General features: G+C 41.3%; 1 protein-coding gene across 1 annotated transcript in view; it reads right to left on the bottom strand.

Moving 5' to 3' along the window:
- Nucleotides 1–6007: 6007 nt before the first annotated feature.
- The window catches only part of NDUFS4 (NADH:ubiquinone oxidoreductase subunit S4), a 243777-nt gene continuing 233751 nt past the window's right edge, over nucleotides 6008–16033 (bottom strand). Inside the window, exons 4-5 of the mRNA XM_089682682.1 lie at nucleotides 9975–10048; nucleotides 6008–6226 (exon numbers count right to left, since the gene is read on the bottom strand). Coding sequence (XP_089538808.1) covers nucleotides 6123–6226; nucleotides 9975–10048 — 178 coding nt within the window. The 3' untranslated portion in view covers nucleotides 6008–6122. The remainder of the gene's footprint in view (nucleotides 6227–9974; nucleotides 10049–16033) is intronic.

Here is a 16033-nt window from a genome sequence, read left to right on the forward strand (position 1 = left end):
ACTATTCCTCCCACTGACACCAATGACGTGGCACTATTCCTCCTACTGCAAAATTACAGTTATGAAGTAGCAACGAAAATAATTTTATGGTTGGGGGTCACCACAACATGAGGAACTGTATTAAGGGGTCGCGGCGTTAGAAAGGTTGAGAACCACTGCTCTAAGGCTCTAGATTTTTTTTTTTTGCAGCCAATAAGCAGTGATCACACAAGTGAGAGACATGTGTCCTGAACTCTACTCCAAGTAATTTATAGGCAAGTCAAAATTCCTATTGTCTTAAGCTTACAATAGAGGACTGGTATTCGTATACGATGGGATATACCCAAGCTATATACTGTTACTGAGAGGTGTGCAACAACATAGCAAGTTAGAGCTGCCAACAGGCCCACAAGAAAAACAAGGGTTTAAGGAACTCAAACAAATTCTCTGAAAACACCTTGAAGTACCTTGTGGCTGAATCATGTATCAGCTGAGGCCTGAATGTCCCCTTGATAGAACTTGGAAAACCTGTGAACAGGGGACCATGTGGCAGCCATACAAATCTGAGAGACAGGTGCTTGATGCTGAAAATCCCAGAAGACTGACACAAACCATTCTGGTGGAATGGGCTCCAATGGGAAGGGTGTAATTTTTTTTCTTAAGTATGCAGGCCCTAGAAAGGGGTTGCCACATCTAGCTGGCAATGGTGGAGTGAAGGCAGGGTGTTCTTTACTGGGTCCATGGGCAGGACAAAGAGGCTGCAGCTTTCTGGGAGACGCTGGACAAATCCAAGCAATGTAAGGCAATTTCCCAATTTCCTTTTCTTTGTCCAAAACAAAAAAGGTACTTTATAAGAGAAAGGTAATAACTCAGAAACACACCTAATGGACATGATTGGCAATCTCGAGGTTTTTCAAAGGAACATCCCTAATCGGTTCAAAGGGGAAGAGCAGAGGCTGCCAGGTTGAGATCTCAAAGTTACATGGGAGGTCAAATTGGGGGATTGATACCAGAATCTCCCTATAGAAAAGTCCTGAACAGAGACTGTGAGGCAAGAAGTTTCGAGAGGAGGATGGATAAGGTAGAAAATGTATCCCTTCAGGGCCAGATGCTGGTCAAGTTCAGACTGAAGGAAGGACAAAATGTGAGTGACAGAGTATTTCCTAGGGTTAACCTGCTTGTCCTTTCATCATGCAAAAAAAAAAAAAGGCTTTGCATATTAAATGCCAAATCTTCCAAGAACTGGGGAAGTGGGAACGAACAAGTCAGGACTAGGCTTGAAACAGTCAAACTGTTAAAGCCAGTGGATGAGAAGCTGGATGGAACAGAAAGCCTTAGAACTGTAAGTGCTGGTGAAGTATAAACCTTTTTAGGGCACAGCCAATCCTTAACTGCACAGTATGTGCATTTTTCCAGTCTCTTAGTACCCACAGGGGTCTGGTTTTGGCTGTGAACAATCAGGTGCTGCTAGACATTTTTTTTTTTTTTATTTTAACTAAAACTGGAGAGTGCAAAATCTGGTGCAGCTCTTCATAGAAACCAATCACCTTCCAGGTTTAAAAAAAAAAAAATGATTATTTGACCAAGCTTAAGTTAGAAGCGGATTGGCTACTATGCACAGCTGCATCAGTTTTATTAAATCTCCCCCAAAGGCTAGTGAGCACTGCATCAATTAGCATATCCACATTCAAAAGCATTTGGCACAAAGCTTTCACTGCCTTCACTAAAAAATCAACGTCCTTAATACATTCCCTTCAAGGAGGTTCTGCTTCTGATGCCTGTACAGAACCAGGGGAAAAAAAAAAAAAAGGACAAGTAAAGGTTTTAGTCTGTGGAAACCAAAGGCTCTAGAAGTTCTGAAAGTGTTCCAAAGAATTCAGACATAGTGGCAGAGAAATCAGCTTTTGTTAGACACATGCATGGATGCATGTCAGAGAGGGAGATGAAGTCAAATTAAGAGAGTGGTGTCAATATAGGACATTGCTCCATGACAAAGGAACAGCTATCACCCTGAGAGGTGTTCTGTTTTTCCTGTGAAATGCACCGCTGGCTCCCTTGCGCCTGTGATCCATCACTGCTAATGAGTGGGCACTCATGGTTCAAGATTGTGGAATAGAGGGGTTCAGCGTGTCCAGAGAAAGAGGCGCTAACACAATTACTGTGGCTGTGTCCCTGTAAAAGCTGGCCGTGAGAATGTAACAACGTACTGCGTGTATTCTTGGTGGAAGGGGTGGGTGAAAACATGTCATCAGAGATGTGACACAGTTACTTCATTTGTCAGACTAAATCCAAATAGGCGGGAAACATTGCCAAATTTAACTTTTTTTTTTAAACTGAGAACTGTTGGAGACAAAATGACTGGGTATACCACAATAAAGTGAAAACCTGAAATGGTTTAAAAAACAAAAAATCTATCTCCAGAGAACATGTTCATCACCTAAGGGCACTAGCAAAAAAGTTAGCCCCAGGGAGTGGGAGGGGTTATATGAAAAAGACATCAGTAGCAAAAGGTTTGCCAATGTCCATTTGCCTGAAGGTAAGATAATAACTGTGTGCTCCTCTCCACCATTCATGTTGATGCAGTAGAGGACGTGGGCATAGACACAACAGGACTCTATCCAATACCCAATGATACTAATAAAGGCCACATGACAGTGACACTGACTGAATTCTAGTTCCTTTGCCCCCTCTGGAACAGGTGTGTAGAAAGTGAAGTCAAATGTCTTGTTCTGTTACTTGGTCTGAGTTTATATAAGACCGAAGCCAGCGGATTAATATGCCACCAGGAAAATGGCAAAAAAATATTAGCAATAGTAGTATACACATCTAACATAACAGTATTCTGTCTTGTTTAAGAAATCAGCAAATTTGCATATGATCAATGTGCCTCAGACGTGTGTTGGCGAGTTATATTATTTGAAGTTACAGCAACCTTACCCATTAGATGCTACAGAAAAATAGTTTTGTTTTTTTTTGACTGGAGCTTTTTATATTTAGTACAATACAGCACGTGTCAATGAGCACAGTGTCTCTTTACTTGCCAGAAGCCGCACATGGTAACTGGAAAACACCTGCTGTTATTAGACTAAGTAGAACAGTAACATGCTATAGGCCATATATATATTTATATCTGTTTTATAATATGAGTGCACCTGTCACTGGATTTGATGAGGAAAATCTTTCTGCACCTTGATTAGCTTTCAGCAAATGAAATGAACAGTCTCTTGTGAAATCAGCTGCAATGTTTTACTTTAGTAGAAGCTGGATATTTTTGGAAGAAATAATTCCACGTTCATGAGTGTCTGCTTACGCAGACCAGGGGTAACAGTAAAGCGGTTTTCACACTGATCAGTTTTTCTTCCACTTTTGCGTTAAAAAAACCGGAAGAAAAATGTGTGAGTATGTAATCCAATAGAACTCTTCACAATGATCCGTTTTGGGTCCACCACAATTTTTAAAGTCATGCTCACTGCATTTTTGGTACAGGCTTGGTACAGTAAAACAAAATGCACCAAAAACACATCTTCCCATTGACATGAGTGGAAGATACAGCAAAAATGCATCAAAAACATATCCTTGTGTTTTTGGTGCGGTTTTCGAGTCACATGTTCTGTAGAAAAAACAAAAAAACAAAAAAGCACCACAAATGCAGTAAAAACACAGAAAAAATACACATGCATTTTTAGCATGTTTTTGCTACAAATCAGTGTGAAAGCAGCTTAAAGCAAATTTTTCCTGAGAGACACATGGGGGAAGATTTACTAAAACTGAAGCACACAGAATCTGGTGCAGCTGTGAAAAGTAACCAATCAGCTTTCTTTCCAGGTCACAGCTCATTCATTTTCGATTATATTTCTTGTGCAAATATCCCATCATTGATTAGAAATTTGTTTGTTTTTAAAACAATTTTCAACACGCCCGATCACTCAAATTCGATGATGGCACGAAAATTGGCAGTTTCTGTAGCCCACTAATGGCATGAAATTCTTAGAAAAGATTTTCTAAAGAAAATTCTTTTGGAATTTGACCAGAGTATGGCCGGCTTAAGTCACTCCTCTGCCTCATTCAGCTGCGTGGAGAAAATGTAAGCTTAAGATTTGAATGCTGTGACATTATACAGTATACCATAATGCTTTCCCTGCATTAAGGTAAAAAATGTCCCAGTATTTGTATTGCTGAGCTGTGTGTGTCTAGGGATGCACACAGCCTAGCTTGGGAGTGAGCTCTCACGCATGCCTCCATAGGAAGTGGCTTCCTATGGTAGAGCATGGAGAAGAGGAGGAGTGCAAGAGCACTTGCGGGGGAACCCAGAAGAGGAGTTTTGGACCCATTCTGTGCAATATTCACAGCATAGAGCAGTAGGTACAACGTTATTTTTTTGTTTTTTTTTAGCATTTACAATCATTTTAAGCTACTTTTAAATAGTGCTTTCAGTGCTGAATAAAATGAAGAAAACGAGTACATTTCCTTCACCTAACTGGGTTCACTAAGGTGAGCGAAAGAAAGTATGCCAGTCTGAAAAAGGCAGATCAAGAGTTTTGACTTTACTTGCTGCATGTTTATCCCAGGTCAGTAACTTAGACCGTGTTGAGGCCATAGGAAGCCAGGCCACCAGCATTTTCAGAAATAGGTCAGCAACAGCAGCATCCTTATTTCCCTAAGGATACATTTCCTATAAGGAAAGGGATCCTCTGTGTGATCACTTGGTATACCAATAGACTCTTCATAATAATATAAGTCACCAAGTTACTTGAGAGCAGTGGAGATTCACTGTCTTCCCTTAACCTCCCGATGTCGCAGGGGACGGAACCCAGAAGACAGATGCCGGCATCGGCTGGAGGACAATACAGGGGATACTGCAGGAAGGACATCGCAGGAGCGCAGGACAAGGTAAGAGAAGAAGAGATCTCAGAGCAGCGCCGCATGGTAAGCCCGAGTGTAGCTCGGGGTTACCGCTTGTGGTACTGAAACTTTACCCCGAGCTACACTCGGGAATACCGCCAGGGAGGCTAATCACTACAGCCATCTACTTTGTTCAAGGAAACGGAGTGGGATTTTCAATTCTGTAGAATTAAATTTGATCATCTCCATGCATGTATATTAACAACAGCGTGCCTTTAAAATACGAGTTACAACACGTGTCAATGGGCTTTGGTTGCAAATGCAACATGTCTCTGACAACAGCTTGAGGTCATTGCAGGTGCATCTAACTCGCTTTAAGCTGCTTTTGGACTATTGTAGAATTGTATGGGGAGAAAGGCAGTTTTAAAGCCTGTTGACATATACCAACCACTACTACTGCCAGGGAATCTAATATACTCTCTTGCAGAGGTAGAAGCACTGTTAGGATTTTCAGAATCCAACAATTCAAGATGTGTTGAATTCCTTGCTGCTGCATGCTGTGGTTCTATCGACCAGGTCCTATGTCAATAATGTGTCTCTGCAGAGCTGCATACAGTATGTTTATGTTTAGTTGTGACCATTTGGGTTTGTATCAGGTTTACTGCTTTAGAATCCTAAAACAATACCTCTAAGCTGAAGAAGTACCTGTAGGAACCAAGAAAGGGGATGTAAGAATGTAAGCGTGGATCAAGACGGTAGGTGCAGCAATGGAAGGAGGAAGGGAAGTAGAGAAAAAAGGCAAACTTTAAATGAATAGTAATAAGCAGTAGTGGGGACATATACTCCCGGATTAACAATATTCAGGGAGCAGTTTGAATCAACCAAAAGGACAGCTCTAAGAGTACATTAACAGAGAGAGCAAAGTTAGAAAGGGAATAGGAATATAGACCAATGTACCAGGACTAGAACAAAGCAGGAATTTCCCTTGATGGATTACTGAACGTCCCTGTAAATACTGTGACTTTACTGAATGCTGCAGCTGATTTGGATTCAGCTATTACCGGACTTGGCGCTCAGGCGTTTCCTAGAGGTATGAACTTCATAAACCTCCTCTATATATAGATAAATTTATCAAAGGCTCAATTTGAAACTTCAAAAACATTTTAAATAGACACCACAAGATGTGTTTGTAGTTTAAAGGTCATATTTATTAGGAGATTAAGAGTTGTATTATACTTGTTCTATAAATACAGCACAGCTGACTTTGCTCACAGTCAGACTTACGGACAGCCAATAACAATTCATTTCGTGGATACCCGGGTCCGCTTGTTCCAAGAAAAGTTTGCACCATAAGACTTGGATTTTGGCTTTGGAATCCTCCTCTCGTCAACCTCATAACTCCATCCTATAAAAATATATATACTGTAGTATGATTATATGTAAACGAAAGGAGAGCATAAGCTAAACATAGAAAATTAGCAGTAAGTGACATTTTTGAAAATAGGCTGTTAGTGTATGTGGTTTGGCGGTTCTATCTCCCATCAAAGGGAACATTTATATACATGAATAACATACATAAACATACAAGCTGCATACTGTGATGAAATATAAATGGTATATAAAAGACTCAAAAGAAGATTTCTATTTTCTACACAGAGGTGAACTAAACAAGTGCAAATTAATCTGAGCAAAAGTTTTTTTTATTTTTTAATGCATCCTAAATTCTCTGTAAAAGGGATACCCAGCTCTGTTTCTGTGGTAATTTCCCATTCAGTTGTAATATATCAATATATGTATGTCATTGTAGGAAATGGTTACAATCTGTCAGTTTATTGTTACAACTGCAATTCCAAAAACAAAATCTGGGACCCTGTGTAAAATCTACAAAAAAAAACCCAGAATGCAATGATTTACAAATCTCATAAACTCAAATGTTATTCATAACAGAAAACATAAATGTTTACACTGAGAAAATGTACCATTTTAAGAAAAAGGGTCATTTTAAAACTGATGGCAGCAACAAGTCTCAAAAAAGTTGGGTCAGGGTGCCAAAAAAAGCTGGCAAAGTAAGAGGTACTAACAAGGAAGAGCTGGAAGAACATTTTGCAACTAATTAGGTTAATTGGCAACAGATCAGTAACATGACTGGGTATAAAAAAAAAAGCATCTTAGTGAATCAGAGTGTCTCAGAAGTAAAGATGGGCAGAAATTCACCAATCTGTGAAAAGCTGTAAATAATTGTTGAAAATTTTCAGAATATTGTTCCTCAATGGAAAATTGCAAAGACTTTAAATATATCATCTACAGTACATAATATCATCAAAAGATTCTGAGAATCTTGAGAAATCTGTGCGCAAGGTACAAGGCCAAAATGTGATATTGGATGCCTGTGATTTCTGGGCTGCAGACGGTACTGCATCAAAAACACTCATGATTCTGTGATGGACATCACTACATGGGTTCAGGAGTACTTCCAAAAATCACTGTCTGTGAAAACAGTTTGCCGTGTCATACAAAAATGCAAGGTAAAGCTCTAACTATGGGCGCCCTGTCCTCCGGATTAAAGAGGAAAGGGACCTTCCAGCTTATCAGCACTCAGTTCAAAAGCCTGCATCTCTGATGGTATGGAGGTGCATTAGTGCATATGGAATGGCCAGATTGTGAATCTAGAAAGGCAGCATGAATGGTGAGAGATATATCCAGGTTTTAGAGCAGCATATGCTCCCATCCAGATGATGTCTTTCAGGGAAGGCCTTGTATATTTCAGCAGGGCAATGCTAAACTGCATACTGCATCTATGACAACAGCATGGCTTCCTAGTAGAAGAGTCCGGGTGCTTAACTGGCTTGCCTGCTGTCCAGAACTTTCACCAATTGAAAATATATGGCGCATCATGAAACGAAAAATGTGACAAAGACGACCCAGGACTGTTGAGCAGTTAGAATTCTATATCAGGCAAGAATAGGACAACATTACTCTTTCAAAACTCAAATAACTAATCTCCTTAGTTCCCAGTCGTTTACAGAGGGTTGTTAAAAGAAGAGGGGATGCTACACCATGGCAAATATGGCCCTGTCCCAACTTTGAAAAGTGTTGCTGCCATCAATTTTAAAATTATTATACATTTGATATGTTTTCTATTGTGAATTAAATACAGGTTTATGAGATTTGCAGATCATTGCATTCTGTTTTTATGTAGACTTTACACAGCATCCCATTTTTTTGGAATTGGGGTTGTATGTAATATCTGTGTCCTGTTGGGAAGAATTCTTTTCATTTCCCATCCCAGGAAAAAAACCTTTTGACTATACCTCCACTCCAACAAGCATTTAAAGCAAACATAAATGTATGTAAGTATGTATGCATAAATAGGTCCAGGTACATCCTGTCCTACTGGCGAGGCTTCTCCTAACTGGTGGCCAACATGCTCATTCAACATCCACAACTTGATATGTGCGACTTCGCTTACTCTCAATATTAGAAATACAATGTGTAAATTATTTCAAATGTGGCATCCCTGTCCTCCATTGAAAGTCTTTGTGTCATTTATGGCCCCAGTGTCTCCATGGGTGATGGGACATTTTCAATTGATTTTCAATTGATTTCTATAGATGCATTTAGTCCTACAAGAAGGAGCCAGGAGGGTCTTAATGGTCATCGAACTACATGCTAAACATACATACATACATACTAACATACATACTATACATACTAAACAGTGTAGTGGTTGCTAGGAACATATTATAATTGACAGACTCAACTCATCATTCCCTGCTTGGTATTGTCCTTTTAATCCTCTCGCTGCCAGAAGCGAGAGGTAAATGTAAAATTTTTTGCACACGTTTAAAAAAATCAATTTAGGCCTGAAGATTACACAAAACCTCAGAACATTATATACAGTATTTTATGAAAGCAGACACCCTAGAGAATAAAAAAGTGGTAGTTCCAATTTTTTTTAAGTCACACAAAATAACTGTAAAGGTCTAGGAAACACAAAGTAAAAATCACAATAAAGTGAATTTTACGGCATTCAATAAACAAACCACATTTTTGGTAAAATAGACGAGGTGGCACCGAGTAACTAGTTACCCAATATGCCAAACCTTAAATTTGCGTGTGACTATGATATGGTGACAAACTTCAATACCCTATATTTTCTATAGGCAACTTTCAAAAGCCCCTATAGGTCATCCGTTTAGCTTCATGGAGGAGGTCTTGTGCTAGAATTATTGCTCTCACTCCGGCGTGCGTGGCGATATGTAACATGTGTATCGCAATCAACATTTTCACACGTAGGCGACCTGATGTGTGTGTTTGCATTTGCACATGTGTATATGTGGGGGTAGAAGGAGCGTTTATTTTTTTTTGGTAGTGGGGGGGGGGGGGAGATGTTATGTGCTTGGGTGTAACAATTTTTTTACAATAAAAAAAGGTTCTCTTTTTTTTACTTAACTTTTTTTTCATTACATAAGGCAGGGGTGGGTAACTGTGGCCCTCCAGCTGTTGTAGAACTACAAGTCTCATGAGGCATTGCAAAACTGACAGTTACTTGGCTGCACTAGCAGAGAAAGTAACAGCGGCGACCGGGAAGGGGGGGTAACGTTGCACCGGTACTGGGGGATGTGGAAGCGACTGGGCGGCAGTGCAGGTGGCCCAACCACTTACACCTGATATGGAAGAGTCTACCTGTCAGTTTTATATACAATCCTGATGCAGCCACCAGATTGTGTATAAAACCCCTCCGCTGTCAGGTCCATACGATGTACGGACCTGGCGGTGAAAAGGTTAAAACCTTATTTTCACTCTCAAGCTTTTAATAAGAAAAATCAAATAAGGCAAATCCTGTAAATGATATGTGCATAACAGGGGAATTCATAGAGTGCCTCTGCATGAAAAGTGTTAGTGCAGGCAACAGACTCGTGTACCTGTTGTAAAAAGGTACGTGGTATCTCGACTTTCCTATCAAGCTCCACCCACTGTCAGCATCACTGGTTGTTAGGATGTTTTGTAAAAGTGGCACTATTAACAACCTGAATTTGCTGCACAACTCCGTAAAGCAACAACATTCCTCAACTGATAGGATCAAAAGCAAGGTCACAGAAAATAAAGTAAAATAAAAGTGATTACAACTATAATTCAAGGATGTTACTTACCATTCTTTTCAGTAAAGGCAATGGCTTCTTCTTTGGAGGCAAATGACAGGACCATGTTAGATAAGGGATCAGCGCTACAAAAAAAATAAAATATGATCAGACAGAAGTTAAATATTTTACCCTGACGCCATAAAGTTCTGCCAGGGCTAAAAAAAAAAGAAAAAAAGAAAAAAAAGAGTGCTGTAAATTAATTGGTTCTAATTTACATGCAGTCCACAGGAAAATACACATTTTGATGCAAATACATTTATTACATATTTTATTGACCATGCTGGAAAATCCTACATGTGCAATTGGCATCAGTGTACATTTGACCAGTGAGGTAATGTGATCCTTGGTGTGGCTTCAATGTAAGGCCTTTATCCTCACATGTAGCATGGACAGACAGAGTGGTCAGTAGATCCAGAGATCTAGGCAACAGTAGTTATCGTTACATGGTAATGTTTGCAGCTTCCAAGCCTCCTACTGGTGGTCAAGAAAGTCGCTCACCACTTATAAACTGAATTTGTGCAAGGTTTGCTTTAAGGTAGACCTCCAGAGACACAGACACATAGTCACCTTACTTTGTCTCCCCTGCAGCTTCATTCAGCCACCAGGAGCAAAATCAAAGCCCTGTGTAAGTTTTAAGCAGCTGGAGTCGTGGCATACACAGGGCTATGGAGTCCCCATCTGACAGTGTAGACTGGATCATTGCTGTAACATGGCAGAGTCACATGTTCCTCAATATCTGAAAGTATCAAGCATGTTGTCACGGGTTCCCCCACACGCACACGGCTACAGCTACTAGCTAACCGAGGCACGCATGTGCGGCCGTGACTTGGGGTAAGAGGGAATAAAGAGGACTTAACTTTGAATATATAAAACCGTATATAAGACCAGTCGTGATATACTTTCACAGCCCGCACTACCTCTTGGCCACCACCGGAGGGAGACTCCACTCCAATCCAGCTGGTCGACCCCACACACAATATAAGATACAAATCTTATATACAATCTGGTGCACTACTTAGAGTTGAGGAGCAGTTTAGCAATCACACACCCTTCTAGGATCCCTCCAGCTATCCTACAAGCTAAAACCCAGGTGTTAATCACTCTTCCACTGTCCACACACCCCCACACCAGACACACCACATAAGGTAGCCTGCCACCACTCAACAGTTTACCATCTGCACGCAATCTGCCAACACACAGTGCAATTGCATACAGATAGGCAATGAGCTTGACCGAGCGTATAAAGGCACTACAATACAATACAATCTAATCTCTCCAATCTAATCTCTCCGGAGATATGAGCCCGCTTAAATACACAGAAGTCACTTATTAATTTTAAGATTTAATATCCCGAAAGTGGGCAGTGCATAAAGTATGTACAAAGTATAAAAGGTTACAGAATCGACCCGGCTCCATACGAATCACCCTGTCCATATCTCCAGTCCTCAATTTATGGAAATATGGACGTGGGCTGGACATGAGTCCTGGGCCAATTGCCTCTGGGGGGTGTTCCTGCACCCACCCACAGGATGTTCTGGGTGCTGACCTGCCCAAAGTGAATCGGACCAAGACCAGCTTGAATCTCCAAGTCGGAGATTGAATTTCCGACACCAGCGCATCAGTCCGATCGCGACAGTACCAATCACTGTTCCGCTATCGCACTCCAGCACCACATAACCATTTCCTGCATTTTCCTGGCATTCTACATAGTCCACAAATATAGTTTTTATATGCCAATGCAGCCCACAGAGCGCCCCATCAGAAGGAAGTATTTTCATCTCTCTGCAACTAATATTTTAGCTTGTATGAGGGATGAAATTTACTCCTTTGATGTATGTATATACTTTAAAGCTCTGGTCTCCTGCTGTCATGAAGCCAACCCGTCTCCAGCCGTTTCCTCTTTTACTTCAGGAAGGTGGCAAAGTCTGATTATAACACAAAAAACAGCGCAAAAATTAAATAAATAAAAATATTCACAAATAAATAAATGTCTGTGCAAAAATATATATATATATATATATAATATTTTAAACATAAGTCCTTATTTTCCCAAAAGGATTTTCAAGACAATGTTCCAAAATGTGCTTCCACCTAATCACCACGTGAAAAATAATATTGACCGCACTCACCAGATGGAGGTGAGTAATAAGCCTCATAGGATATAAGGGATCCTATAGCCCCTCAGGAGGAACTCAAATCGCCTTCTTCACCCTGCTTAGATACAGCAATCGACTCCACTCTACTTCTCCATGGAATCCTCAATAATGTGCAAGGAAAGAAAGGCTACATAGTGTAATACTGCCACTCCATACCATATAAATTGATAGAATAAGGACACTCACATGTTTCAATAAAATAACAGGCCTTGTTTAATAGCCTCAAAGGCTTCAAAGGAACACGTTTCCAAATTGTAAATATAGGGATCTCACGCTTTAAGAATCACTGTAGAAGATGACCAGCTTTCCACCTCTAAAATGGCCGCTTGAACCGCAAAAGTCGCCATGCGTTCCAAATACCGGAAGTGACGTAGGCAAAGATGACGGCAGACTGGAAGTGCGTCAACACATTTCGCCCCACCCAGTCTTGAGAACGCCCTGTGGGTAGGGCGAAAAGCGTTGACGCACTTCCGGTCTGTCATCTTGGCTGCTATGCCCACTTCTCTCACTTTGCTTCTGGATCCTGAGGCAAAGCAACACAAGCTGTAGTAGAGGGGTGACTCCTCCAACTCCTATGATAACTGTGGCTTTCTTTGGGACCACATCCTCACGACTCCTCAATCCGGGAAGAGCTAGAACATCCTTGGGTCCCTTATCTCGGAGTACAGCTGAAACATTGTTGCCTGCGGTAACTGGCTGCAGGCTATCCACATGGCCTCCTTCGTTAGTGGGATCTGTTCTGCCCACTTCTTTCACTTGACTTCCAGGTTCCTGGTTCAAAGAAACACAAGCCATAGGCACAGCACGGATGGCTCCTCCAACCCCTGTGACAGCTATGGCTTTCACTGGGATCACATCCTCACAGCTCCTCAATTCTGGAAGAGCTACGACATTCTCTGATCCCATACCTTGTAGTCCAACTGTAACGCTGTTTCTTGCAGTAAAGGGTGGCCGGTTATCCGCTCGGCCTCCAACAAGAAACACAGTAGGGGGTACATTTTCCACACTCGCTGGTGGGCTACATATCGTCATGTTTGGACAGGGCCATGTGTAATGTCCCACTTGGTTACAGATAACACACTTCCAGGTCTCCATAAATGTAGGTCTAGCTCTTGTAGTTCTTGATGCAGATGGAGGTAACAATGCATTACCCTGCTGGATTTGGGCCCTCTCGGTTTTTAGCCTTCTCTCAATTTGATCCATCTGCCGTGACTTTTCAAGGCATAGTAACACGGAAATGAGCTGAAACTGCAACTCGGGGTCATCGCTTCCAAAAAGCTGTTGGTTTGTTCCCAGAGAATAATCCTTTGGGTGTGCTGATTTCTTGTGCAGAGAGGGTTTGAGAACAGAGTCACACCGATTCATGCAGTCATCTGGAGTGGCACAGTTGCAGGGTTTCACCGACATGGTGCGCTGTTCTAACTCCACCTCTATCAAAGCATCTAGGAGCTGGTACCTCATCTTGCCAACTGTATTGATGTCTTTTAGATCACAGAGGTCAATCATAGTCTCATCGGATTGTCTCAGGTACCAGCGTATTAACTTATCTTCATGGGTTACCATCTTCACATTTTTGCCCAAATAAAAGAAAGAAAAAGAAAAACAAAGAAGAAGGGGTGGGGAGCAAATAGCTAAGTATGTCTTCTACAAAACAAAAATTATGCATGGAGTGAGCTTCTGTAGGTCAGTCACTTCTACCAAGCTTCCAACCTTTAGTACACAGGTTAAATGAATAAACCATGCACTAATGTACTAAGCAGATCCCACGGCTGCCACGGGTTCCCCCACACACACACGCCTACAGCGACTAGCTAACCGAGGCGCGCATGTGCGGCCGTGACTTGGGGTAAGAGGGAATAAAGAGGACTTAACTTTGAATATATAAAACCGTATATAAGACCAGCCGTGATATACTTTCACAGCCCGCACTACCTCTTGGCCACCACCGGAGGGAGACTCCACTCCAATCCAGCTGGTCGACCCCACACACTGGCAGATACAAATCTTATATACAATCTGGTGCACTAATTAGAGTTGAGGAGCAGCTTAGCAATCACACACCATTCTAAGATCCCTCCAGCTATTCTACAAGCTAGAACCCCGGTGTTAATCACTCTTCCACTGTCCACACACCCCCACACCAGACACACCATAAAAGGTAGCCTGCCACCACCCAACAGTTTATCCTGCAGAACGGTCTGCTGGGACACCCCACACACACAGATCTACGTCTGGCAGACCGGTTACCTTTACAATCTGCACGCAATCTGCCAACACGCAGTGCAATTGCATACAGATTGGCAATGAACTTGACCGAGCGTAAAAAGGCACTACAATACAATACAATCTAATCTCTCCAATCTAATCTCTCCGGAGATATGAGCCCGCTTAAATACACAGAAGTCACTTATTAATTTTAAGATTTAATATCCCGAAAGTGGGAAGTGCATAAAGTATGTACAAAGTATAAAAGGTTACAAAAAAATACAAAAAATTAAAGACGACTCACAGCCTATTCACTATAAAATAAAAGGGAATATCACAGAATAAAACTTTTACCCAGATTTATCCTGTGACTGGAGCAAGTCAGAGTCAGCAATCCGTCAGTCAAATCGAACTGGCTCCATACGAATCACCCTGTCCATATCTCCAGTCCTCAATTTATGGGAATATGGACGTGGGCTGGACATGAGTCCTGGGCCAATTGCCTCTGGGGGGTGTTCCTGCACCCGCCCACAAGATGTTCTGACCTGCCCAAAGTGAATCGGATCAAGACCGGCTTGAATCACCAAGTCGGGGATTGAATTTCTCACACCAGCGCATCAGTCCGATCACGACAGTACCAATCACTGTTCCGCTATCGCACTCCAGCGCCACATAACCATTTCCTGCATTTTCCTGGCATTCTACATAGCCCACAAATATAGTTTTTAAATGCCGATGCAGCCCACAGAGTGCCCCATCAGAAGGAAGTATTTTCATCTCTCTGCAACTAATATTTCAGCTTGTATGAGGGATGAAATATATTCCTTTGATGTATGTATATACTTTAAAGCTCTGGTCTCCTGCTGTCTTGAAGCCAACCTGTCTCCAGCCGTTTCCTCTTTTACTTCAGGAAGGTGGCAAAGTCTGAATATAGACAAATCTTATTGGCACTTAGGTGTCACATCCAGAGGAAGCTAGATCCCTTCAGATGCTAATTGATGACATCTGTCTCTGAATACCTTATTTCTTTAATGACAAGGACTGAAACTACATTTAGGATTACAAGCCCAGATACAGTATATCATTATAAACTTCAGTTGTCTTTCATTTTTTTTTGTGCTGCATTGTCTAATGATTTTTGTTTTAGTTTTCACTAATTACAACCTTTGCCTACACATTTTTTTTTAAAAACCATCGTTGGAGAAAAACACACTGGATGGGTTAGAGGGAAGGTTTTGCCCAACACCTGGTGAGGCATTTTATACTAATTTAGGTCATGTTACTCATATCCCTTGCTGGTGCCTTTTCTGGGGCACTGCAGATGTGCCAGTGCTTTGTGCTGATGTCAACACTTAGGTACATCTTCCAGATCCTGAGAGGAAACTGCCACTGGACAGCCAAATATAATCTCTATTATTGTAGATTTGTTAAAAAATGTTTTTATGCCAATGGGGACATTTAACCAGAGTAGCTTTATTCATATGCACAGTTTGACTGCATCAAGAAACCACAAAAAAAAACTCATTAGTGCAGATCACATTGGATAAATGAGCACTGGTATAAAAATGTGTATTGAGAATTTCTACACAAAAAGGCCCCATCAAATTATATCAGAAACGCATTTCTGTTTCCGGATCTTCTATTTAACGAGCTGTTGAACACTATCTATTGGGTATCTCAAGAGTGGAAAGCATCAAAACAAATCTT

This window comes from Staurois parvus, unplaced genomic scaffold (genome assembly GCF_062004578.1).
Source record: "Staurois parvus isolate SC_StPar_1 unplaced genomic scaffold, SC_StPar_1.0 ptg000294l, whole genome shotgun sequence".
Classification (NCBI taxonomy): domain Eukaryota; kingdom Metazoa; phylum Chordata; class Amphibia; order Anura; family Ranidae; genus Staurois; species Staurois parvus.